This window comes from Anser brachyrhynchus, assembly GCF_964034855.1.
Source record: "Anser brachyrhynchus genome assembly, chromosome: 5".
NCBI lineage: Eukaryota > Metazoa > Chordata > Aves > Anseriformes > Anatidae > Anser > Anser brachyrhynchus.
Window position 1 is genome coordinate 59845524 of NC_137699.1, and position 26141 is coordinate 59871664.

General features: G+C 48.2%; 1 protein-coding gene across 1 annotated transcript in view; it reads right to left on the reverse strand.

Annotated features, from left to right (window-relative positions):
- Positions 1-1356: 1356 nt before the first annotated feature.
- PRKCH (protein kinase C eta) overlaps positions 1357-26141 on the reverse strand; it is a 115569-nt gene continuing 90784 nt past the window's right edge. Inside the window, exons 11-14 of the mRNA XM_080592840.1 lie at positions 20607-20745; positions 19599-19787; positions 3836-3979; positions 1357-2372 (exon numbers count right to left, since the gene is read on the reverse strand). Of these exons, the coding sequence (XP_080448966.1) occupies positions 2226-2372; positions 3836-3979; positions 19599-19787; positions 20607-20745 (619 nt within the window). The 3' untranslated portion in view covers positions 1357-2225. The remainder of the gene's footprint in view (positions 2373-3835; positions 3980-19598; positions 19788-20606; positions 20746-26141) is intronic.

Here is a 26141-nt window from a genome sequence, read left to right on the forward strand (position 1 = left end):
ACTTGGACCCTGGGGCCATGGAGACAGGATCTGTTTTGATGCTGAAGGCAACACTACGGCGCTAGCTTCTCGAGGAGGGGAAGGCTTCATTTCAGAAGGTCTCCAGAGCCCCAAGGAATAACACAACCAATGAACGCCTGGGGTGGTACCAACATGTTGCCAGAAAGGCCTATCAGTTATGAGTATCCTGCAGTGACACTGACTTCCCCAGGGAAGGAGAGGTCATTCATAATCCTTGATAGTAAGAGACTCAAAAAGCCGTCATCGCAAAACTCACAGCAAGTTGCTTACACAAGTTTTGGTGCTCCCACTCCTGGTGGGCAGGTTCACCGCACTCAGCCCTGCTGAGGAAGCACTGCCGCAGTCAGTAACGCTGAGATACTGCACGAGGAGTTGCCTTAGGGCCATGTCTGCACCAAACAGGTGAACGCTATGCTTAATGTCCACATGAATATGATGGCACAGTGGCCCCTTCACATAAACGCACTCATCCCTGTGCTGCTTCTTCCTATATGAGAAAGCGACTCAAGCTAGCCTGCGCAGCTGGTTCTTGGATCGTTTTTCTGGATATCCACTGTTCCTTCTCACGCATACATCCTGTCCTTCCTCCTCTCTTGCCCCACTTTGAAGAGGCTGGGTATCCAGGGATCAGCAAAGGCATGAGAGGCTGGCTGGATGCGATGTGGCCAGAAGGCGTCCATGGAACGGAACAGACCAGAGGATGAAGCCATGCTTAGATGAAAGAAGAAATGCAGGAAATAAAGAGGGAGATTTGGTACAATACACAAGCACAAAGGCAAGAAGTGTCCGAGGGTAACTGAACCTGTGCCCCACCTCTCAAACACTTCAGCAAATGGTTTAGGGATGGAAGTAAAAGGTAAAAGTAAAGTAAAAGTAAAAACTCTTTTGCAAGAGGTTTTAAATCCTTCTCCAGCAATTCATACCAGCTCAAGAAAGAGGTTATAATCCTGACATAGCAGCTTCAAGCCCAGCATGGAACACGAAGTTGTGCCATGGAGCTACAGAAAAATCACTCAACTTCCAGAAGAGCACAGAAATCACAGAACTATCTCCTAGTGTGATTTTTGTCTGATTTCTGCAAACTGCACTAAAAAATTGCCTCAGTCTGCCTGGCAGAGGCTTGAGGCTGCAACTGATAAGAAGTGCCCTCTGAGTAATAAGCCCTTAAATCTAAACCAAACCGAGTCACCCCGTTTCTTAGATAAGCCTTATCCTTCTCATGGGAGAAAGTTGTCCTTTTGTGTTACCTATTGGTCAACGACTTTGCTTTCAAGGAGATTGCCAGCTCTGCAGCTCCCATCACAATAATGCTACAAATAAATTAAGCACTACCACTTTGGATCAAAATTTTAATGAGGCACTAAACCCACAAAAGGGGCTCTGTATAGCATAATTAAATAGAATGGGCGTAAATAAACAGTAAGGTTTTACTAGTTACATTATAGTTGAAAACAGCTGGGATGCAAAGAAAGGAGCATTGAAGATGCATGATGTAAAAAGGCATTTCACAGAATGCAAACACTAGAACTTTTCATATCGCACAAACAGTAAAACACTACGAGCACGTGACTTCCCTTTGATTTGGAAGAATCTGTGTGGGGCACAGGGCACTTGTTTTTTTCCTTCTGCTAGTCAGCACAATGAAATATTTCACATAGAAACCCAAACAGCGGCAAAGAGAGCCATTTGTCCTTCAGAAAGAAATAAATACTTCAGAAACAGGTAAAGTCAGTAGGAACATCTGGTTCGGCCAGGCCATGGGATGCTGGTTCATGGCTCTGAAACGCTGGACAGTGCTGGGACTCCACGAAACAGCCTTGCAAACAATCAGAATTATTACAAGTCCGTTTGGCTCAGAGCTGCAAGACGCTTGATTTGTGCTCACGCCGACTCCTCAAATCCACTGCAGGCTGCAAGCGATGACATTCAGGCTGAGCCAACTAGCTCAGTATTCAATTCTCCATCTGCATCAGCTATTTACAGTATCACGTTTGTTCCACCCCTGTCAATATTTGATCAAAGAGCTGAATAAACCTACAAACACAGGAAGGTTTCAATTTCACATTAAGGTAATGTTGACAGTGGTGCTGCTGTATCATGTAAAGTCAGTGCACTGTTACTTCTGGTAACTGAAATTTCTGGTAAACCTGGTTTTCATTGCATTTCCCGCCAGTCCTCTGAGCAGCCCTTCCTCAGAGCCATAGCTATTGCTGCAATTCCGAGCTTGTGAATGAAAAGTTTCTGAATTCATCTTGGTTTATCATCGGAAGAATTCCTTCTTCAATGGGAGTCAGAATGGGCTCCTCTTTTATAAAATCCGGATCGAAGTTGCTCACGTCATCTTTGGATTTCTGTCAAATGGAAAAGACAAAGGGAAGAGACGTCAGAAGTATGTATCTTCTGCCTGACACTCGCTCTGCATCTTTACTCTGGTCTTGAGCGCAATGAACCCAGGCAAACCTTACTGAGAGTTTTTTCTGGGGTTGGACTGGGAGCAGCTGAGTTGCCCCACAGAGCCTCGTACAGTATAAAGGCTTTTAGAGCCTCTGCAGGCTTTTGACAGGCAAACCCCTCTCTGATTTAACTGATACTACCTCTGAAAGGTTGCTTACCCCGACACGGCAGGGCAGGGCACATAAATCAACTCCCTGCCTCAAGTGTCAGCACAGACCCAGCCATTCAAAGTGGTTATCAGCAGTGTTTCCAATTAGCTGACTCCACACAGCCCTTCCTTATCTGCAGAGCGTCTCAGCTGGGTTTGCTGGGGGGGAGGGGGGTACACTCCTCTATGTGCGAGTCATTAAACTTGCACAATAATGAATTACTAGGTCACAGGAAGACAAATGGCTTGCCTCCAGGTGCTGGATTCCTCGCTGCACCATACAAAGTGGAACTGTTTACAGTGCACACAAACAAACGGAGTTTGTGGCACATTTTGACAAGGCATGTGTTTTTCCTGCATCCAGAACAAGATCTTTTATTGACGCTGAAGTCTAACGTTTCCAGATTCTGCCCAGCTCACGGATGGACTGAGGAGGCTCCCTTAGCCTTTCATTCAGGTCAAGAAGCAACTCCAGAGCCTGGCCTCGTGCTGCTGCAGTTCCCCTGGATGCCTGGTCCCACACCCAGGGATCTCCACGGAGCAGGACTGAGCACTGCAACTAAGAGTTAGCAGTGTGACCACATCATGGGACACGGCCACCCCAACTGAGAATTTCAAAGGCAGGGAGGCCACAGAGACGACCCTGGAAAGTCCCTCCACAGGGAGCAACATCTCTTATCGTGGAACATCCCTTGGGCTGTGTGGCACTGGGAAAAGGGGCAGCCCTGTGTCCTCTGCAGCCTGTTTGCCATGTGAACCACTCAGCTCATAGTGGCCTGAGCAGGGAGCACTCTGCTGGGTGCTGTGCACAGAGAGACAAAAACAGAGGTGATGTGTAAGAGAGACAAAAGCGAGGCAGCCCAGACCCGAAGAGGCAGGTGGAGTGGGCAGAACGAGGATTACTTACCCTGTCTTATATTTGGGCAAGGCACAGGCCTGATCTGTTGCAACTGCTCTTATAAACCTGCATCTTTTGGCATTGAGCTGGCTTTGAAAATCCAGCATGGAAGGGAAAAGCGACCTGTACAACATCTTGTGGCCAACCAGCGGCCAAGCCAAGACCATAGACCCCACCTCCTGGGTCCCAGGCCAGGGCTTTCATGTCAAGGTTGCCCTTCCTCCTTTTGGGTCTCACAGCAATAAACGTGCTCAAAACACCCAGAAGAGAAAAAAATAACAAGACCCTTTCCCCCACCCCTCCCTCTCACGTACAATTCGGGGCCTGAACGGTGGCTCCATCTGGCGCTGGTTCAGCAGGTCCCAGTCCAGCTCTTTGAAGTAGGGGTGCCGCAGAATCGCGCTCTCGCCGCCCAGCGCCGGGCTGCCCAGCCGCATGCTGGGGTTCTTCGTCATGAACTGCAAAACAAAAAGGGCTGTTTGTTTCCTCCCGTCCGGCAGGGCCACGGGAGAAGGACCCATTAGCAGTCGCACAAAAGCTTGTCCTCAGCTTTCCTGTTGAACCCAGTTGCTGGCCAGACTTCTCGATTTCATTGTACTGGGACTGTGTGCAAAGACCTTGACTCACTCTCTACAGGAAGCAGTTTGGGCGTATTTCTCCCTGATCCCTTCTATTTCAGTCAAATCCTTGGTTACCACAACAAGAAAAGAAAGTCGAAGTGCATCGTTTGCAACATTGTAGATGTTGCACAGCGTTTTGGGAGGTTATTTATTTACATACTAATTTCTCAGGAATACAAGCTCACTCTCAAATGCTGCTCGCCAGCCAGCCAGGCTTTGGACTGGAGTCAGTCCCGAGCTGTGTCTTTTTCCTAAACCTCAGCTTGCTGAAGCGTGGCCAGGAGCCTACGCTTTCCTTCCTGTCATCTTAGGAAACAGAGGAAAATGAGCAAGGCGCTGGCTTTCACAGCTCCCAGAACGCTGAGCAGATAGACGAATGCTTACAGGTGACCGTCCCCTCTCCATGGCGAAACTCCAAAAGAGGGTTTCCTTTTGTAACGTTTTTTACTCTGCTACTAGTGAAAAGAGATCTCAAACTCCAGCCAAAGTGCCCCGATTTGCCAGGGAGCCCTGAGAAAAGCCATCGATCACGCACACAGCGCAGAGGGCCGTGGCGGGTGCCCTTTAGATCCTGACAAGAGTGATGAAGTGTGAGCGCTACAGGTATTTCGTAAGGGGAAAGAAATAGTGGGGGAGGAGGGGAATCCTTTCCCAAGGCAGGAAAAGAGCTCGTGTGCTTGTTAATTTAGGGTTATAGTTCTTAAAACTTCAGTAAAATGCAATCTTTTCCTTCCCCTCGAGTATTTCTAATTCATTAGAGAAATCAGGTTATGGTTAAACCGGGAAAATAGCCACTTGTATTTGCCTATTGAAACAGCAGCATAAAGCTTCACTCTGGCGGAGGTGTCCAGACGATTTCCTTGAAGATGAAAGAGCATTATGTTCAGCAAACAGCCGAACCAGCCAAACCAGACAATCGGTCACTGTTTCGGGAGTGACCAAGTCTGCTGCATCTCTGCCGTGGGGAAGTGAAAAGAAGGGGAGGTGCAGGGAGAGACGAACATCGTTCTGAGCACAGGAGCTTCTCAGCAGGTACAAATTCTCCTAGGACGTGTGGCTAAAAGGTGTAGGCATTCCCTACCTAGAGAGGTGACAGGGAGAAGAAGAAAGAAGACCCATGGATTGGTTTTAGATGTCTCCCCAGTGCTCCTGTCCAGAGGGGGCTTCAGAACCCGAACGGATGGGATATCTGCAGGTTATCTGCAGCTCAGGGACCCCGCAGGAGCCCAGACTCTGCTGACATGAGCACAAAACCCCAGCTCCAACCTGACCTCCCTCCCGACCCCTCTGAGGACACGTACTGCCCCAGGACCCCCTACTGGACAGCTTTTCCACCATCCCACCCAAAACCATCAGCGGAAAGGGCTGCTGAGTGCACCCAGGACAGGAGCAAAGCCAGCAGGGCTCTCCTCGGCTGGGGCCTCCCCATGCTCTCCCTGAACTCCCCAGTTATGCAGTATTTTTCCAAGGTCAGGCAGGCCAAGTACAAGTACAACTTGTGTTTCCCCCTGACCCTTTCAACCTGCTTTTGTCCCTTCCTGCCAGCAGAAACCAAACACAATTTTTTTTTTTCCCAAGAAACTCTGGCCCAAATTTTCTGTGTGATTCTGAGCACCAGACAACATTTTGGTTTCCAAACCAGAAATGGGTCAAGCCAAAATTTCTCAGAGACCTGGTTCAGGCAAGCCTTTGCAAGTCTTTACCTAAACTTCTTTGGTTTGCAAAACAGGCCAGAAATCTCCTGTTAAACCCCTTTTTCTGTCTAGAAATTCCCTGCGCAGCTTCTTTGTCCCCGCAGATGGATATCTGCGCCTCACTAGCTGTGATTTGCATTGCTGGAACATCTAGAAAGCTCAAACAAGATCAGAGTTCACTGGTTCTGGGAGTGGTAAAGACCAAAACAGTCCAAAAAGAGAAGACAAAAAGGAGAGAAGGAGAGCTGGGAATAAGTCCCGTGTCTCCTGGCTCTTGACCTACCCCCTCCTCCATTACACCAGGAAGCTTTTGCTAAATGTGTGTGGGGAAAACATAAAAGAAATTAATCTCTGGAAAGGGTTGGTAACGTGCTTTGCTTGGGTTCCCATTCATGCTCAGCCATATAAGACCAAAAACCAAACTGGACTGCCCACTCCCAGACCAGTTCAGTGCCCTGGGATATAAAAGTGTGTTTACATTCCTGTTTGCTTGCTTTACTCAACATGATGCCAAAGTTGCACCAAGCAAAGGCACCCGCTGCAACAACCGGAGAGCCAAGGTAAATGCATTCCTCGCTGCTTAAAACACCCTTTTTGTTAGGACAATGAGGATTAGCCAAGGGCTGTCCCTTCAGCTGGGCTGTTTTGGGCTCTGAGAAAACAAAACCCAACAGTCAAAACAAAATGACTGCTCGGAGTCCAGCAGCTGGCTCTGGTTTGTGCGCCCGACCTGCGTGGCGAGAAACCTCAGCTGACGCCAGGCAAAGGGCAAACCAGGCACCCTCTGCTCCGGGTTAGGTGCACAAAGGAGGCAGGAGGGGGGTGAATGCTTCACATTCGCCCACTGCTGGAACACGTCCTCCCGGCTGGCTGCTGAGAGTGGTGCCGGGCTGCCACAAACCCCCTCTGACTTAACCCTCGCCTCCAAAAACAGCGAGCCGACGGATGGGATGGGTACCCGGACACACAGCACCTTCCCCAGCTGCCAGGCACACGTTCAGCTGGAGCCCATACCCGTGGCTCTGCCCACGAAAGCAGCACCTGCGAAGCAACCAGCAGCAGGATAGGTGCAGCTGTGTGCCCAGAGCACGGGCACTGCCCCGTGCCCATGGGCTGGCTGTGCAGGGGGAAGCTTTTCGGAAATGCAGCTCATCTTTCACCTGATCCCTTCCGCTGCATTCAGAAATAGCCGAGCTCTGGAGCTGGAAGAGCCTTACAAAGTGTTGGCCCCACAAAGGCGAGAGTTCGACTCCTGCTTCACAATTAGGCTCAGGTTGGATAGTCCCAAGTGTCTTTCCAAGTACAACTCTCCAGTGCTTTTTGCAGGTGGCGAAAGAGGTCTGCAAAAAGCTTTTCATGGCAAAACGTCACCTCGTAATGTTTATTATCTCTAATTTTGCATGGTAATCTGAAATGCAGAATGAATCTTAGCCTCTGGCACGCACAGCCCCGTGAAGAAACAGAGAAAAAAATTCAACTGTAATACCAACAAGGCAAACCAGAGATGTTCCTGAGCAAAAGGAAACGCATAATCGCCCAAATCCAAAATGCCTCCTGGCAAAACCAATAGCGAGCCTATCAGTCTTCAGCCTGAAGCAGGCCATCGAGCCCTGCGTGTGAACACATCCAACCATGGGGAATGGGAATTATCCCATTCCTGGTGCAAAAAAGCCCCTTGGGGCATCCAAGAGCCCCTTTGGGCTTTGCCAGGCTGCTGAGCAGACTGGAGCGAGGCTCTCGCTGACCTCAGCTAACCCTCTCAGCAACACCACGGCCAAAAGCAGCAGCTGGAACGAGCCAAAAACCCATGACTTCATGAAATCGTTTGAAAACATTTACTGAAAGAAAACGCAGCAAGCCACGACAAGAAATTAAAGAGGTGGAGATCAGTCCACGGACGGCCCGTGAAGTTACAAGGAAAAAATGCAGAAAAAAGCAGCGCCAAGCACGGGGGAAAATCTGCGTCAGCCCTGGGAGCGCAGCCCGCCAGCAGGTGAGGGAGGGCAGGATGGATATCACAGCCACGGGGGTGTGGGGACCCCCGCACCAATCCTGCCCCCGGGCTGCTGCGTGCCCTGGACCCCGCTGGGGAACGCTCCAGGGCTCCCAGCCGTGGGGCAAGGCTGTGCTGGGCTTCCCCAGGGCTGCTCGTGTGCAGCGCTGCCACTTGTGTGTCACGAGGCAGGGCAGGTGACAAGTCGAATGGCTTGGAGGGCGGTGAAGGGCTGTTTGCAGACAGGTAATGTTTGCAGGCACTGATTTCCGTGAATTTACAGGTTGCCTTTCTCAATACTGGAATCCCGATAGGTTTTTATGTGACTCACTTGCGTGCGATTTGCGTCGGGATAATTCACGTCATCAGTGGTATTACATCAAACAGACTACATGAAGTTACAGCACGTTTTAGGAAGACACAAACAAATCCAGACCCCTTCCCAGAAGAAGTGCACTTCAGGAGAGGAATACAACCCCACCCTTCACATCATCAGCTATCTGAAAGAGGAGGAAAATGTTCTTGTACTAAAGAAAGTCGCAGATGTGCCAGCTCCCCCAGGACCCAGCTGCACCGGACAGGCTGTGTTTACCCCCTAAGAGAAAGCACGTGCCCCCGAGCAGCTCATCTTTCAAATGCAAGCCCACAGCAGAGACGGAGAAACATCCCTGTCCTGCAGACAGGGAGGAGAGGAGCGGAGAAACTCATCACTTTGCTGAGCCCTAGGCAGCGTGCCACAGATCTGACAGCAAACCCTCGGTCCCACCTCCTCTCCATCACAACTTCCACTTGCCTCCAAGGGTCCCTGTTCGGGGCTGTGCGATCATCAGCCCCTAACTGCTAAAACAAAGCAAGACTTCCCAGCTCACGGCATTAACTTTTCCTGCCTGGTGGTGTTTCTGGTGCTGCTACCAAGGTGAAAAGCAGCAAGAAGGAGATTAACGCCCCGCAGCCTCCCCTCTAGTAACGAGGAGGAGCGGGGAGATCAGGAGATACCCGACATGCTCACCTTCATTAAGATTCATGAGCTAAACGAACAGGGCAGAAATTAACTCGAAAGGAAGTAAGATTTCTCAAAGATCCATTTGATCTCAGACAAAAGGGAATCGTTATATAAATAGAGCAATTACTCTAATTAAGGCTTCCCTCCATGAATCTCTCGGCTGAATGCTGCAGTTGCTGAAAACAGTTCGGTCGCCCATTGTGTAAGGCAAACAAACCCACAGGCCGGGCTTTCGTTAGCCCTCACCCAGCCCTAACAAAGAGAAGACGGATGTATGGCTCTGGTTGTTAACGTCTGGATTATTTGTGATGATTGGAAGCCAGGAGGCTTTAGCAGAGCATTTTTTAATTATTTTTTTGTTTAATAAAAAGCTGCTTTTTTGAGTCAGCTTTGCATTTTGGTCTCTTGGGCAAGGCTCCCACCGCTCTCCATCACCACTGCACCAGGGCGATGCTCGTGTGGCTAGCTTGTCATGCAAGAGCAGCCCAGGGCTCAGACACACAAGCGGGTTACAGGGACCGAGGGCACCGGCACCCGGCCACGGAGCAGCTCTGGGACCTGTGCCTGCTCCAGCAGCACAGCCTGAGCTCACTGAGGGCTGTCCCATGAAGTGAGCAGGGTGAGATGAGAGCTCTCGCAGCGACCTGCTTGTTCGTAGGGCAGCTCAGGGCCCGGCAACTTAAACTGCAGCGATTTGGCTGTGGGTGTGAGGCAGGCATGGGGAGCCTGAGTCCTAAGACCTGCAGCGAGAACTGTGCTGCCGAGATCAGGGCTTGGGGTCACTGTGGTCTCCTGGATGCTGCCTCTGTTTTGCATTTGCCCCGACCGCAGCCGCTAGAGACCACACGGCATTTCGGCTTTCCACCCTGCAGGCAGCAGGACTGATTGCTAAAAGCCATGGCTTGTACCAGTGCAATTCATCGTGGTGCTGAGCCAGGCTAGGACCCACGTGTGCGTGTGGCACCTCTTCCTCCACATCAGGCTCCTAGCTACAGAAGTCGGTGATTTTAGACACTTCTGCCTTTGGTACTCCTCTAATATATAATGAACAGAACTTAACTTTAGTCATTAGATCCGTGGATTATTTAACATAGGTTTCGGTCAAGACGTCCCCCCAGAAATCTGTGTTTTCAGAACTGAGCAGTAAAACCCAGCTCCCACGTGGGTCACCTGCTGCAGGGGCTGCTCAGAGAGTCAAAAGCAGGCTGCCGGTTTTAAATCACCCCGCTCGGATTATAGATACAGCATGGGGATACGCAGGTCGATTACTGAATCGATACATCAATCAGGGTAACACAAACGCACAGAGGGAATGAGCAGCACACTTATTAACGGAGTGGGGGCATGATCCCACTCGCTTTTTAACCAGTGGTAAAACCTCCCTAGGGTTGCCCGGGAAAACAATTAATCCTTTTCTGATAGTCTTGTCAAGAGGAACCAGGCATTTATCACACAGCCCTGGGTGGCCTATTTACATAGGGTCAAGTACAAAGGGGACTAAAGTGCCCCCAGACAAACCTGTGAAGGCCAATTAGGAAAAAAAAAATCACAGGAAAATACTTCAAAGGAGCTTTTCCATGGTCTTGGTTACATTTCGATTCTTGTAATTTTAAAGTTCCTGAAAAGACACAGCGGGTCAGAAAGGTCAAAGCTGGAAGGACGAGGGGACAAGAAAGACCTCCAGCCCTGAATAGCTCGGCCAGTCGGAGATTTATGGTTCCTACCGAGGCGCTGAGACCTCCCAGTTAGACGCACTGGCTTGCTCCTCTGGGGCTGGGCAGCCAGAGATGGTCCCGGCTGCAAGGGAGGAAGGATTATTCTCATGGCCAGGTCGGAGCCAGGTTCTCAAGGGAATTCTCGGGCCTTCCCCCAAGATTAGGTTTTAATGAACTCCACCAGAATACCCCGGAGGGTCTATAATCACAGTGTCTATCTGGGGCAGAGCAGAGAAGTGAGCCCAGGCCACAGGTCTTAGGCCTCGGCCGCAGGAATTGCTTCTTCCCAAGCACCTAAGAGCAAGCAGAAAAAGAAAAGGAAAAAAAAAAAAAAAAGGGTTGACACAATGAATGCTGCTTCACTTTTTTTTTTTTTTTCAATTCTCTGGCAGGAAAGAGAAGGATGAATCATAATTGACACTACAATAGGCAGGGTTAGGAGCTTTTGTTGTGAAGCAAATCTGAGCCTGCATGCTCTGGGCTTAAACAAGAAGCTAATTTCAGCCTATTGGAAAGGGAAAGGTAAAAGACCTCATGATGAAAGGTAAAAGACTTTCGAGATGAATTTGGCTCTGGCAAGCTACACGGGGATGGTATTAGCTTTCTTTCACAGTGAATTATTCAGAGGCATGAGACTATTACCGTGGGGAAGAGGAACACATCAGAGAGGGGTGTGATCAATCAACAGAAGAGATTGAAATCACTGGGGAGAACTCTTTGCTTTTCAAGAATTAAGAAACCAAGAGACAGCACACTGCAGAAATGGATACGCAAGCTCGAGCAAAAGAGGTATGCAGACAACCTGTGGTGGAGCTCAGCCTCGTCACTTAACCACGCTGCATGTTTATGGCAGAAATGGTTTAGGTGAGAGATCACTTAGAACTGCAGAATTCCTTCTGCTTGGGGAACAACCAGCTCCGGAGTCCTGCTTTCGCTGCACAGGTTCCAGAGCCAACCAGGAAATGCAAGATGAAAGCATTTTTAAAAACAAAACAAAGAAAAAATGTTTACACAGATCCAACGCAGAGTTTCACGGAGAGATTCAAATATCTGCCTGACTCTGACAGCCAAAGCTTAATCAAACTGCGAAAGGGGATTTATGGAGACTGCCAACTCTGAAGAGATGCCAAGGAGAATAATTTATTGGCATATTTGAAGGCATTTTTAATATCTGCCTTTGTTAGCTGGCTCCTCAGCTCCGAGAATAAAGCACTGAGCTCATCTAGCTCCCCCTTTGATTTCAGTGGGTCCACCATTGTGTTGTTCCTTCTCCTTTTAATCTCCTCCGTCTAGAAAAATCTTCCCGGCATCTGGTTCATTCAAACCCAGGTTCATTCTGGCTAGTCCAGCACTGCACGTGAAACAGATTATCTTTTTCTGCCCGTTTCAAAGAAAGAACCTGGCCCAGGCCTGTGGGATGCAAGCGCAAAGCAGAGATGTCTGCCTCGTGCAGTGACGTACGAGAAACGTAGGCAACGTTACACCATCACCATCTGGCTGCCCCGTTCCACACCTCGTCAGCGTTTAGGACAGGACTGGGGAGGAAAAACACAGGGGTTTGGTCGGGCTCACACAGCGGCCAAACTGACCGCCCAGGACTGAGGGAACAGGCGAGGCAGAAAGGCACCAGGAAGCACATACGTACTGCGCTGGGATGTGCCAAGCAAAGCAGAGCCGAGGTGTCTTGAGTCATACGTTGCTTGCTGCAGCATGCAGGGAGGATGCGGACACCTACCGTGGCCGCGAGCCGATGACAGCTCTGACTGGTTCTGACCTCCCTGTAGCCAGGTGGGTTGGACCCCAAGCAAGGACAGTGCATGGAGAGAAGAAACACCTCCAAAGAACAGCCCAGAAGGCCTCACCCTCCGTGATGACTTCCAGAGGCGAGCGGCTGTGTACCGCAGGCAGCCTGGACCACGCACAGCTCTCCTGGACTCAGATGTCTAAGCAAGCAGTCCCTTCCCTCCGCTCCTCTGTCACTGCAGGCTGCTTGCTTGGGTCACGTTCAAAATCTGCCTCTAAGTCTTTCTGCTGTGAAAACTCCCTTCTCGCCTCATTAATGACGTTTCCAAGTTGCTCACAGCCGTGGGGCCAGTCTGGTTCAGCAGCAAGCACACACAGAGCAGAAAGCCTTCCTGAAAACAACATGTGTAAAAAGAATCTCACCAAGATTTTAGGCTGTCATGTACAAAAGGGGTGCTCACCAAGATTTTAGGCACTCATGGTGGCATCCCCTCGCCATGGAGTTTATTCCTCCCATGGCACAGCTCAGTCGTCACTTTGCTTTCTGCAGCTGGGCCTGGGTGGAGCGCCCTGGGGGATTTTTTTTTTTAATTTCTTTCCGATTTTCTTTCTTCTCAGCCTGTTACAGTAAGTTCACACAGCACAGCCGGGGTCTCCAAGGGCTCTGCTGGAGCCATTAGCCTGTGTCCAACCAAACCGAGCTGCCCCGTGCTCTGGCCTCACCAAGTAATACAAGTTCCTCGGAATTTCTTTGAACTGGTAGGAGATAGCCACTCTCAATCTGCACTCCCCAGATATGCCTGGATTTGATTTCTACACACACAAAAATAATATTTCTCCCTCATTACGAGCCACCACTCCTAATTCCTGAGAAACAACGGAAAACACCGCTCGTTTTCACTGGAAGAAAGGTCAGAGGAGGGTACACTTCACATTTAGGTTTTCCTCATCTCTTACCACCTGGAGAAGTAAAGAAGAGCTCCCAGACTCCCACCTTTCCTACTGTCATTTAACGTATTTTCTACATATGAATAACCAAACAGCATAAAGCACTCCTACAACCGACTACCAGTGCCTTCTAACTTAACTTCTTGATTTTAAGGTAGAATTTGGCCACATTTCCAGTTAGATGTGCATGCTTCCCTCCTCCCTCCCCAGCTAGAGAGAAGTCCCTGCTGAACAACACACTACCTCTGACACAACGCCACCAGCAGTACGGTGTGGGAGCCCTCGGTGGGCTCCTGCCTGCCCTGGCACTTACCGGAGGGATGGAGGGACCTAAGGCGGCCCCATACCTGCTCTTCTGGGCAGCCAAGGAATGACAAACTTCTGCAGAGAGTTTTGAGTGGCTTTTTTAATTAGCAAGACGAAAATTGGCTGAGCTGTTGTGGAATGGCCCCAATCTCTCTCTCTCCCTGAATTAAGTGACTTGCCGCCATCTGCACTGCGACATTCCTGAGCCCTTTCTTGCTCTCCAGAAAAATCCGTGTGTGCTGCCTCCTCAGAAAGGGGGATGAGCTGCCTTGCAGCACTTGGTATTGAATGCTGCTGTATGTACTAGTTGTACACACAAGCCAAAAAAGCTAACTGAAAAGACTGAGTTTCTTGGGTTCGGTCTGTGTTGTGGGCTCACAGGAATGGGAGAAGGCTTTACTTTCTAGAGCAGGACTTCTTTGACTTCTAGATCAGGCTTCAAGGCTGTCTGGAGACCATGTGGTTGGACTTAAAGTGTGGCACTTTCAACCATTCCCCCTCCTGCTGCTCCCGAGATCCACACAAGCTCCCTCCCAGCTGCTGACAAAAGCCAGGCAGGAGGTCCCAGCTCCATCCCCTTGTGCTCCAACAGCCAAACCTGAGTCCATAAAACTTGGGCCGTCAGAGCAGGACCTGGCTTCAGCTGACCCCCAGAACATCCTTATTAACCACAACTGAGTTTGAAGCCCTAACCCACAGACACTACAGCCCCTTGGTGTTAGCCTGGCAACACCAAGGGGATTTTAACCAAGTCTGCAAGAGCAAAGCATAACACGGGGTGGGTGTTTAGACTTAAGCGGTGTTGTCGGGGTTCAGATGGCGCCAGAGGAGCCGTGGGGGAAGTGAACCCAGTAACACAAAGCAGCAGAGACTTCAGAAAACCAAAGCATTTGCCTTTTGACTCAGCATCACTTCCAGGCTATTATTCTCTAGAATAACAGATTAACTTCAGGTTTCTCTTTTGCATCCTTTTCACTGTATTGCTGACATCATTTCTTCTCTGAAATACGGGTCATGTTTGTTCTCTCAGTGGAGCTCCCTTACCTTTCAATCCCTCCTCCTCCTTCTAACACAGTTACGCTCTTCGCACTAATCCTCCAGCATCTGTACCACCCTGTGCTGTTCCACCTGCACTGCCTGGGACTGCAGGCTGCTAAAACCACAGCCAATTTCCTCTGCACCTTCCTCTTCTCTTGCCTGGTATTTATTTTTCATATGAAAGCCACTCAGAAGGGGAATCACCATTTTTGCCTAGTCTTAACTCTGAGAGAGTCTTCTCCAAAACGCTTGTGTTTAGCCAGCTGGAGGGTGAACAGGCATTCATCTAATTCGTGTCCCCAAAATATCCAGCCACATGCACGGCTGCACTTTTTGAAGGAGCATTTCAGCTAGACCAGAAGTGCTTCGGAGCTCACGTTATGAGTGGAGGTTGGCACACAAATGCCAAGAGACACCCTCAGCCTCACTAGGCTCAGCTGCACCAGGAGTTCAGAAATCCAGGGTCTGAAGGCAGAGCCAGGTTAACACCTCCCCAGGGAGATGCTGCTTCCTAAGCCCCTGCTGTCACCTGGCCCTGAGAATGAAAACATCCAAGGTGTAACTCCTCATCCAAATCTCCAAGCCTTTGGGCCAACCGTTCAGCTGATCAGTCCATGGAGTGACTCAATAGACCTGGCTCTTCTCTCCTCACCTGACACCAGACTTGGAAAGGAAAAGCCCTGCAGCTTTCCCTGAGAGTTTCCTTCCCATTACACCACTGGCTTTTGAGCCCTGATTCTCCTTATGTCTCTTCATTCTCCCCTCCAACCAAGCCCGACTGTTACAAAGACAGCGCGACTGGATTGCGTTTGAAAGTCATACACGAAGCAAGAGAAACCTGTGCCAAAATACAACGCACCCTGCTTCTGGGAAACAAGAGGACTGTATTTCATTTTACGACTCAGCTTAATCCCAAAGCCTCCAGCTGCCTGGAAAGCCACCCTCTTTGCTCAAGCACTTTTTGCTAGTGACAATTCACAAATTCAGAAAATCAACACACCGTAACAAAGCAAACTCCGGCTGCTCTCTCACCATAAAAGATATGGCGCAGCAATCTCTGCTCTCAGAAAGTCTCTGCTTGCTCAGGAAGTTTCTCTTTCACAGCCTCTTCATCCTCAGGCACTGGTGATTACTCAGCTGATAGCAGAGAGTATTTGAAAGAATTATTTGAAAGAAAGCAAAAATTACTTTCCGGTTGAGATGAAATGGTCTGAATCCATTCAGCAGTAATTTTCCTTTTTTGCATTTTTTTCCTCCCACAAGCAAATCCATTCCCAGTTAGACTTGCTCACACAAGAAGCAGGAGAGCTCAGTTTGAGCCCGCTCTGCCTGACTTGAACCATCATCATTCCACCGATTCCCCAGTGACACACGCCAGCGGTGTAGGGTATATGAATGGGATTTCCTTCTTTCCTCCTCTGGGAGCATCGACTCCAGCAAAATCCTGCTGATTTACACCGATTTAGCTCTGCCCTACTTCCAGAACTTGAGGGAAAATACCAAGGACAAAAAAATAAAAAGGGAAATAGGTAAAATTTTCTTCTAGAGCACAAATGTTTCTGCTTTGAATTCTAAACAAGGTCCAAGGGCACTGAGTTTGTTTTTGTTTTCCTCGGTAGCGGTGCTCAAAGCCACATCAGGAACACCCACCCATCTAAATGAGGTCCTACGGACGTATCTTGGTGATTATCAGGAAACGGCGAAGACGAACAGGATGCAATCTTCAGAAATCAGGTGATTTCTCATGGGGGGAAATCGGTGACACACAGTGATGGTAAACGAAAGCAAAACAAAATAACAGCATCCATGAACCATGTCCTAAAAACTATTATCCTTGTTTATAATGAACCTCTTCGTGAAGACAAACTGATCAAGTGCTTTCTGAACCTAGCTATGTGCACTTGTAGAGAATCTCTTAGCACCTACACCTAATCGCCTCTTCCTGGCTGGGGAATTTGATTTCAGTTTCCGAGCTTTGCGTCACTCAAGTGCTAAGTGAATTCTCACTACTCCTGTTCAAGGTTAGAGGCCAGAACTTTTAGTGAGGGGATGATCCAATTATTGAGGCTATTAAGGCCTCGGTCTGCAATATGAGAGACCCCAGGTTTAATTCCCTGGTCTTCCGTAGATTTCCCATGCTGTGTAATTACTTATAATCATTTTTGTCACTGCAGCAGTTGACTGCCCTGATTTTCCAGAGCTCTTAATATCGTGGGCTAGAAAGCACTGTCACAGCTGTAAATCAGGGAGTTCGAGTTCACTTTCTGTTGAGATAAACCCAGTAGTGACTATTAGTGTGAACAAGGATGCTCACACAGCAATGATGTTATATTTACTAAAAATAACATTAACATCAGAAGTAATGATAAGCAAATCTACTTATTTAGCAGCTAGAAAACCTAGTATCTTCTGTGAAAATAGCTACAAGGGAACAAAATGGGTTCCCCACTCTGTGTTACACTGACTACTAAAAATACTGTCCTACTGACATACTATCGGTACACTGCAAATATAGTACACAGCAGCGATCGCATTTGTTACCATTCAAAAGAAATTAAAGCATGTATTTTTTTTTCTTTTCAATCTAGAGCCCAGAAAATCTCATGACAGGACACTTCCTTCATGTTAAAGTCAACGTGCTCTGATGCTTCTGAAACACCATGAGAACGAGGAGGAATTAGGGAGCTCTTCTAGCTAGCAGGTCTGAGCCCAAAAGCAGCCACTGAGACATTGCAGAAATTCCAGCTGCAGTGAACTACCACCAGTGCTATAAAACATGACACAAAATTCACCTCCAGGTAGCAGCCACCCAGGGAACGGAAACACCGAAGAACTGAAGGTGCAGTAAAAATTTCAATTCCCTCCTCCCATCAGTTAACCACAAGGCTCCTGGTTAATGCTCCAAATTTCATCCTTCTCCCTGGAGTTACAGTCATCTCCTGAAAGCGCAGTGCTTCTCCTGAGCAACACGTGAATTTCGAAGAGGTAGTTTTGCTTTCATTTGGGTTTCACCAGCAACCTGTGATACAGCTGACAAGCAGAGCGGCAGGAGAGACCTTTTGCAGGTAAGTACCCAGCACTAGCTACGTTAATTATGCAGTTTTTGAGACGCTCAGTCAATCTCTATTTAAATCCTTGGCTCCCTCTTTCTCCAGTGCCACTCCTCATGCTGTTTTTTGCTAATCCCAGAAGAGATCTGCTGTTGAAAGTTTGGGTCTGAATATGGGTTAGAGCAGCTTTGTGTGAATGAAGTTTGTGCTGGCTGCTTCTACGAGGTTCCAATCAGAAAGAGGAAAATAAGCATTTCTTCATTAAGAGGCTAAAATGCAAATCTTATTTTAATATACCCTGAAATTCCTGATACGATGAGCATCTATCTGGCCCCATTCTACCACTTTTATACAAGACACCTGCCACAAATCTACTCTACTATTACCAATCATTGCAGAAAAGGAATCGACTCACATATTCAAGAGTACCAATTCAATGACAGAAAAGGCAATGAGTCAGAACTTCATTTTTTTTATTTTAAACTGTTGTAGATCATTTCCATAGACCAAGAGGGCCTTCAGCATGACAAGCGATACCTCCTGAGCACATCCTGAGATTTCAGAACAGAACCCTTTGCCTCCTCAGGAACTGGACTTTACGCTCAGTTGATTTCTGTCAAGTTTATGAGATGCATTTTCAGCTGCAGCATGTAATTGCCGATTTACTATCTGACAGAAAGCTTTCAGGAGAAATCTTCCAACTTCTGGCTACTAGATTAAAGATCTGACAAAACCAAACTCTCATCTCTTTTAAATGGTCCTGTAAATCATTCATTATCCCATTTCTTTGAGTCAGTTCTCCACATGTTATTATGAATTGCTATCTTATCCAACTATTTCTCTGGCCCTCTATTAACACAAAATTTAGTGGTATTAAGACTTAAATGGATGTATATTCACAGTGCTTAAAAGTATTAGGTGATGTGATCATCAGCAGGAAGTAGTCAGTAGCTGAACAGCCAACTCAGGTCCCCTGGCTCCTTGGTTAACACCCTTATCATTGAATCACCTTTTGATTCATGACAAAGCCAGGGAGTTCCCGTACGCTAGGCAGTGTTTGTACATGCACAGCCTGAAATCTTAGAAAGTTTCATTCCCGTGTCACAGGCAAAGATACGAGGCACAAGATAAGAGAGAGACTGGGAAAATTCAGGAATACATGCCAGGACTACAACAAGGACTAGGTGTAGCCAGCAACAGCTCTTCTCAAACTGGTTGCTGTGCAGACCCTTTTTTTCCCCCCAAACACACAAAAATCAGAAATCTTTGCATGCAGGTAGACAGCAGTCCAACAAAGGATTTTCAGGAAGACTTTACTTCATTGACACTCTGGTCACATGGGAATCATAAAACTGCAGAATCACAGGATGGTTTGGGTTGAAATGGACCTTAAAGACCATCTAGTTCCAGCTCCCTGCCATGGGCAGGGACCCCTCCCACCAGCCCAGGCTGCCCAAAGCCCCATCCAGCCTGGCCCTGAACAATTCCAGGGATGGGGCAGCCACAGCTGCTCTGGGCAGCCTGCGCCAGGGCCTCACCTCCCTCCTTGCGAAGAATTTCTTCCTTGTATCTAACCTAAACCCAGCCTTTTGTTGTTTAAAACCATTACCCCTTGTCCTGTCGTACAGCCACTGCTGGTAGTACCGTGTATACCTGCTCCTTCTGTTCTGGAAGATGACCTTATGCTGTAAATCATTAAGCCAGCGAGGGAATGCCCAGAGAAGCAGACATGCACACACTGCCTGCCAAGTTGGCTGCTGAACCATATAAAGGACATAACTGTGCAAACACACTGAAGTGTGGCAGGATTTTTTTTTTCAGTTTATCCTTCATTCCAAGATAAGAAAGGGTCAGGGTCAGGGAAACCGCAATTTCTGAGCTCCCATCCCCCAGCCCTGTTTTCTTTTGCTAGATTTAGGCTGAAGAAAGCCAGGAGAGGATGCAGACAAGCGGCCGAGGGAACTCACCGCTTTGAGGATTGCCACTGCGTCCTGCTGGAGCCACGTCGGGTAGACAACTTCATCGTTCAGAATGGCCTCGAAGAGGTCGTCCTCGTTCTCCGCCTCGAAGGGCGCGTGGCCGCACAGCATCTCGTACAGCAGCACACCCATGGCCCACCAGTCAACATCGGGGCCATACAGCATCTCTTGCAGAATCTGAAAAAGGGATGGGAATGAAATAGCACCCCTGGAGCTTCTTAAACTGAGCAGGGGAAGAAAATGGGTTTGGAAACATCAGTGCTGAAGATCTTGCTAAGAGCTAGCAAGCCTGGCTGGATGTCCAGGAACATTTATGTGACCTCAACCTGGGAACCCCCTGATCTACGCTGAAGTACAACAGATCCATTAAGCAAGGGCCGAATTAACTTGGCTGCTCACTGGGTCATCTTGGAAACAATGTCTTCAAAATTAGGCTAGGTTTTATCAGGAGCAAAAGGGGCTTTTCAGCTATCCTGCTGAGCCTCAGAAGTGGAGGAGCAGCCATGTGCATGGGCTGACACTGCTTTTTCCCTGCCCCAGGAAGGAAAAGTGTACACGGCTCCAACAGCAACACTTTCAGCTGGGGAGGGGAAGGAGCCTGAGTGTGCAAGAAGGCACAAATGCCAACCACAGACAAAAATCATCTGGCAGCATCTGGAGGACAGCTGTTTCTTAAAGAGGTGTTTATTAATTTTGTTGTGAGGTTGGTGAGTGACAGGGAAGGGGAGCAGGTAGAAAACAGAACTGGGAAATGAGGGAGAATTCAATCTCCTTTCAAATCAAACTGGGACAGTATCTGTGTGTGTCTATTTCTTAATTTTTTTTACAGCTGTGGCTCCACTTTTTACCTCACCTTTCCTTAAGAAAAATATACGCTTATCTTGGTGCCTAGAAAACTTTGCACCCAGCAGACAAATAAGGTGTAGCTAAAGACTCCAGAGAGCACACTAGTTGCTCAAAAACAAGTTTGCTTAGCCAAAGAAAGCTTCCCTATACCTCAGGAGCAATGTAGTCTGGTGTACCGCAGAAGGTGGCTGTGGTGATGCCATCGTGAATGCCCTCTTTGCACATTCCAAAATCTGCCAGCTTGCAGTGCCCCTCGTAGTCCAGCAGCACGTTGTCCAGCTTCAAGTCCCTGCAACGAGAATCATTCGCCGAGTTGCTACGTGCTTGGAGCGGCCCCAGCACAACTGGAGGCAGCGTCCCAGGCCTCACAAGCTTAACCTGTAAACTGGACAAGCCTCATCATCATAAAAAAATAAACAGAAGTCATGCAGGAGGGGTTTTCTTTTGCCTCATCTCTTACAAAAGCGAGGGAGGAACAAACATCATTCTGCCGAACGGCATTTAAGATGGGCAGGTACTATACGAGTTCGCCCACATGGCTTTCCAAACGCACCACAAGCCCGACTGGCAGAGCTCCTGCTCACTCAGCTCGGGGACTCACTCACTGGAGCAGAGGTTGCCAGAGCTGTCAAATTGCGTAAGGATGCTCTGATGCAGCAAAACGCGCCGCACACGACACGCTCCAGCTCGGCAAAGCGCCGCGCCGGCGGGGAGCAGATCCTCGCTTCTCCCATGGTGTAGGGTTTAGGTCCCGGACTTCCCTCTGTTGGGGTAGACCTGACTGATAAATCCCACCTGGCATTTTGTCCAAGCTGAGAAGGAAAGAAAGTCCCTGCCAACACAGTGCCACGTGGGCAGGGTGAAGTTTAAGGCTTTACAACCCGTGCTGGCTGAAAGTCTTCCCACGTGTACTGATCCCAGCCAGACCGTGCTAACGAAGAACCAATCTTCCCCCGTGGTGCTTGTTGGGGTCAGTGCCTCCTCGTTTCATACCTGCTTCCTGTCATGAGAATCCCGCAGCCAAATGCCATAGCAAACAAGCCACGGAAAAGCATGTTTTCCAATACCTCACCTGCAACAGCCTGCAAGCACCTAATCAAAAGCAGGCTGCCAAAATGACAGAGCCCTCACAAAGCTTATCAGGGAGACTGCCTCAGGGATCAGCCTGCAGTTCCAAGCGCTGTCAGGACCATTACCAGAGAGCACAGGGTCATCTGCAGACTTAGGCAATGCCTTCCTAAAAATACATACTGGCTCTTGGCACCTCCACTTTTCAGCTGTCAGACGAGCTCTAGGCACTGTCACAGATGGAGGAAAGCAGCTACGATGGGAGTGCAAATAGGTCACATTTCTGGGTTTTGTGTATTTCATTTTTTTATTTTATTTTTTACAGGTTTGGAGAAAACTGCACCAGTGGGGCCAGAAAGGCATCTTGCTGGCTGAGCATACCTGAACACAAATTTATGCTGCTTCTCGCACGAGATACACTTGAACATCTCTGTCACAGAATGAATTTCCAGGTCACAGCTCTTCCACAGAAGCTATCTCAGGTATGGCTAAACTTTGCCCAAGAGCCTTGCAGTCCTCACAGCAGTTCTGCAGCAGGGAAATGTTACCACCTTTTTGCTGAGATGGAGGACAGGCTCATAGGCTTAGACAAAGCAACTTTCAAAGGCATTTGGATGACCAGATAGAAATAGAAAAGTAAATACATCTGAGGGGGCCTTTATGAAATCAGGGCCCCTTTATGAAATCCATGTTAGAACTTGATCCATTTTGTCCTCTGGTTGGACAGCCATTTCCCTGGAAAGTGGGAGCAATGGAGAAGGTGGTAACATAGGTGGCATCTCCATACCGACATGAAAACCTGGGGAGAGCTGAAATCTGAATCCAGCCTGATCCTGCTCATCCTCTGTCTATGATCCTGAAGTGGCAATCAGGTGGTTGATTGCTCTGTCTTGCATTAGCATTTCTACAGCCCACACCACCACCAGAAGCCTCTCTGGAGCTTGAGACAAGCTCTCTTGCAACTTCACTGTTACAGTGGAAAGATCAGTGCCACATTGTGCTAGACAATTAAAGCCACATCCTGCCCTAAGGAGATAAGAAAAAAGTATTATTAGCTTCTTTTGAATGGATAGAAAAGTGGGGGTTGGAGGTTAAGAATTTGCCCATGTTCACCAGAGCCAGGACTGAACACCAGCTTCCTGAATTCCAGCTCAGGATCTTAATCGTAAGATCACACAACATCCTCTCTCTCCAGCTTTTAACACAGCACAGATGCCAGTAAAAACCCCTCTGGAAGGATGCTGCCTATCCCAGAAGGCTGGCTAACTGGTGGCCAGCGAAATTTGGAGGTCTAGGACAGTGCCCACAGTTGTCTTACGCTGCAGTGTTTGCTCTGGGTGGGATGCCCAGCAGAAGATACTTATTTTTCCCCTTCTCAGAATTAAAAATGGCTGTTAAGCTGTGTGGGCAAAGGCTTGTCTTGTTAAGGATTAGGTGAGCACAATGAGAGGTATTGTACATGCTCGTCCATGACAGTATGCCTTCAACAGCGGTTCACAGTCAAAGCTCCTGTTGCTCTTCCTTGTGGTTACTGGCAGAGCAGGGAAGCCCTCCGAGCATAAAGGCAGGCCTTGTTTCCAGGAATCTGCAGTGATGTGGTTAAAACGCGCAGTTTATTCTTGGCTTGCTTTTAAATGCACAGCAAGCGCCTTTTCAGTGCTGGGCAGGTCTGACTTCTGGGGGAGGGTGCACCTAAACATGTGACTGGAAGGGGAATTTTGGTGAACTTGCTTGGAGATCCCCCTTCCAAACTTTCCCCCCACTCCCCAGAACACCCGCCATGTCCTGGCGTGCTTTGGGAACACCTCAAAATACGCCTTCAGTACGTCTGAGCCAGCAGAAACGCAGTCACGTACCTGCACTGAATAAGCAGGTTGCTGTCCCGCACACGGAGCCTGAGGAGCACAGGCAAGATGCTGCGGCAACACGGGGCCTGCTCTGCGGACCAGATTCCTGAATGCTCTGCCACTTGGCAGCTTCTGCCCCGCAGGACGTGCTGCAGGAAGCCTGCAGTCCCTGCCGGCTCTGTAACGCACTGCCCTCATTACACAGGAGCTTCTGCAGGTGCACGAGCGCTCAGCGCTTGCTGCATCCTCCCAGAGAGGCTCTATGGATGTAATTGCCATTAAATTTCAACTGTCTGCCTCTCGCTGAGCTAGTAGAGTTTTAACCACACGAGGCAAACCCCCAGCCCTTTGGCCGCTCCGCGTTGCATGTTAAATCCATTAAGAACGCCTGTTGTCTCCTCCTGCAGTTGGGCTATTGGCTTCTCCCGGCTTCTTTCCAGAAACGTGAAACCTAAACCTTGCATTTTCTATTTTCACATAAGCGGTAACAAGCCACTGATCTCCTCTCACTTGCTCACGCTACGTGTGTTTCACTTCAGAAGAGGACCTCCCACGACCAAAGTCGCCTTGCCGGGCCCACAGAAGAAGGCCCCACAGGTCCCGCTGGCGCAGGCCTCGTGGGCCAGCATGGCAGCAGGCAGCTCCCTCCGGCTACCCCAGGCCCAGCCTAAAGCTTTCTCTGGGAGAGCTCACACACGGCGTGCAGCATTTGCACCGAGCAATTCCAGCAGTCAGACGCTCGGTGCTCGCTGCTTTACGTTGACGGGGCTCCCCGTGTGTCCCACCACATGAGCCAGGCCCGTCACATGAGAGGAAAAACACTGACAGGTTTTGAAGATTTACAAGGAGCTCTTCATTTGAGCAGCAAGGATTCCGGGAAGCTGATGAAACTGGAAGCCATCCAGCTCACAAAGCCCAGATCTACCTCATTTCCTTAATACTTGCATTTTCCATTCAATATTTTTAGCAGCTCGATGAAGCAATAACAGCAGAAAGGTTTTCTGAGGGCTGCATTTCTAAGGTCCTGATGAGACTCTGCCTTAAGCCTGTTGCTGGCAAACTTCCCTTGGAAAACAGACTTCATCCCAACTCAGAAAGGCAGCTTTGTCCTCGCACGCAGTTACGGCACATCGGCTTAACGGCATCGTTTTATTCTAGACCCAGAAGAAATGACAAAACGATCTGCCTAAGCGTCACTTGCTGGAAGAGGTGTTCTTTATACGTCTGCCACTCGAGTCTGACATCCGTAAAAAAGTGAAATTACAATTGCAGATGATCCAGTCCTTTCTGAAGCACGTCAAATATGATTCCCCTTCACCAGAGAGTTTTGCCAGTTAATAGGTGTTATACAAGTACCTGCCACTTGCTCTGCTCAAACTACCTCACTTATGACATAGAAATATATTTTAAAGGATGAGGCTTTGTATTTTTTTCCCCTCTTTTGGCTTCACCACCCTGTTTTACCATGTAGTAAGGATCTTTTCTGCAGGAGTGGGGGCAGCAGAAAATGGCTTCCAGTTTGAACTGCTCATGTCAAGGTTCTTCTAGGTTTGGTAATCCCAAAGCCCAGATTAAAGCTTGTAAAAGCTTGGTGATCCCATCTCAAGGCAAATACTTTAGTCACAAAAGATGCAGATACAGAGAAGCAGCAACTAGCCACAAATGTAGCTGCAACTAATATAACGGTGCAGTCAAATGTGAAAATATGCATACATACTTATATTGTACATATACGATTAAAATAAAATACCCAAACCTGGAATTAGCCAAATGATTTAGTTTTGGCATTTCTGAATGCGAACATTTTGATTATTTATTCTTCAGCATGCAAGGTCATTTAGATAGCCCTTTGGAAACACCTTCAGAGTGAGCAAATGTGCATTCAAACCCCTTTTGCAAGCAGGGAGAAGATTTTGATTTTTCTCCATCTCTTCTGTTGAAGTCATTTTACTTTGTAGAAATACTGAAATCTCCATCGTGGTGGAGAAAAACGTGTTTCTACTGCCTGCTCTGGAAGCCAGAGCAATACACGTTTCCAGCTCCTGCTGCTCCAGTGAAATTGTAATTATTTTCTGTAAAATGAAACAACTTCAGCAGAGGAGAATGAAAGACATTTAGCTCGCAGAATAGCACAGTTGTTAAGATACTTAACTAAGAGGAAGAATTCTCAAGACGGAGGCCCTGCTCCAAATGCTGTGGACAACACACTTAAACCAACACTTCCATTGCACGAGGGGAGCAGGAGGAGGTCTCTAAACAACCATGAGAAGCTAACAGCGTTCTAATTTTCCTTTGCATACAAACATAACACTAAAAATGTAATATTTTATTTTACTTGAAACCAGCATTCTCTTGGAAAAAAAAATAATTTTAATAAGTCCTAACAACTATTTTGGGCCCAACCGAAACAACTTTCTTCCTTTCTTCCCTCTTTTCTATTCTTCCTTCCTTCCTTCCCACTCTAAATTTTGGGGGCTCAACAGCCAAACTCAAAGAAAATAATTGTTTCACAATGCCATTTCCACTGGTTTCAGAATAGGAATCTAAGGCTGGGAAGGGAATTAAGGAATTTTGGAAATTAATTTCCAATCTCATGTGTCTTAGGTTTTAGAGAACTTGCTGATGCTTAAAATTTCCTTCACAGAAGATGGTTCACATCTCCCACATTCTTCTAATAACAACCAGGCATTATTTATTTTTAGGATCAAGTTAATTTCCATAACCAGAAATTCATATATATAACCAGAAATTCATTAAGGAAGCCAATTTC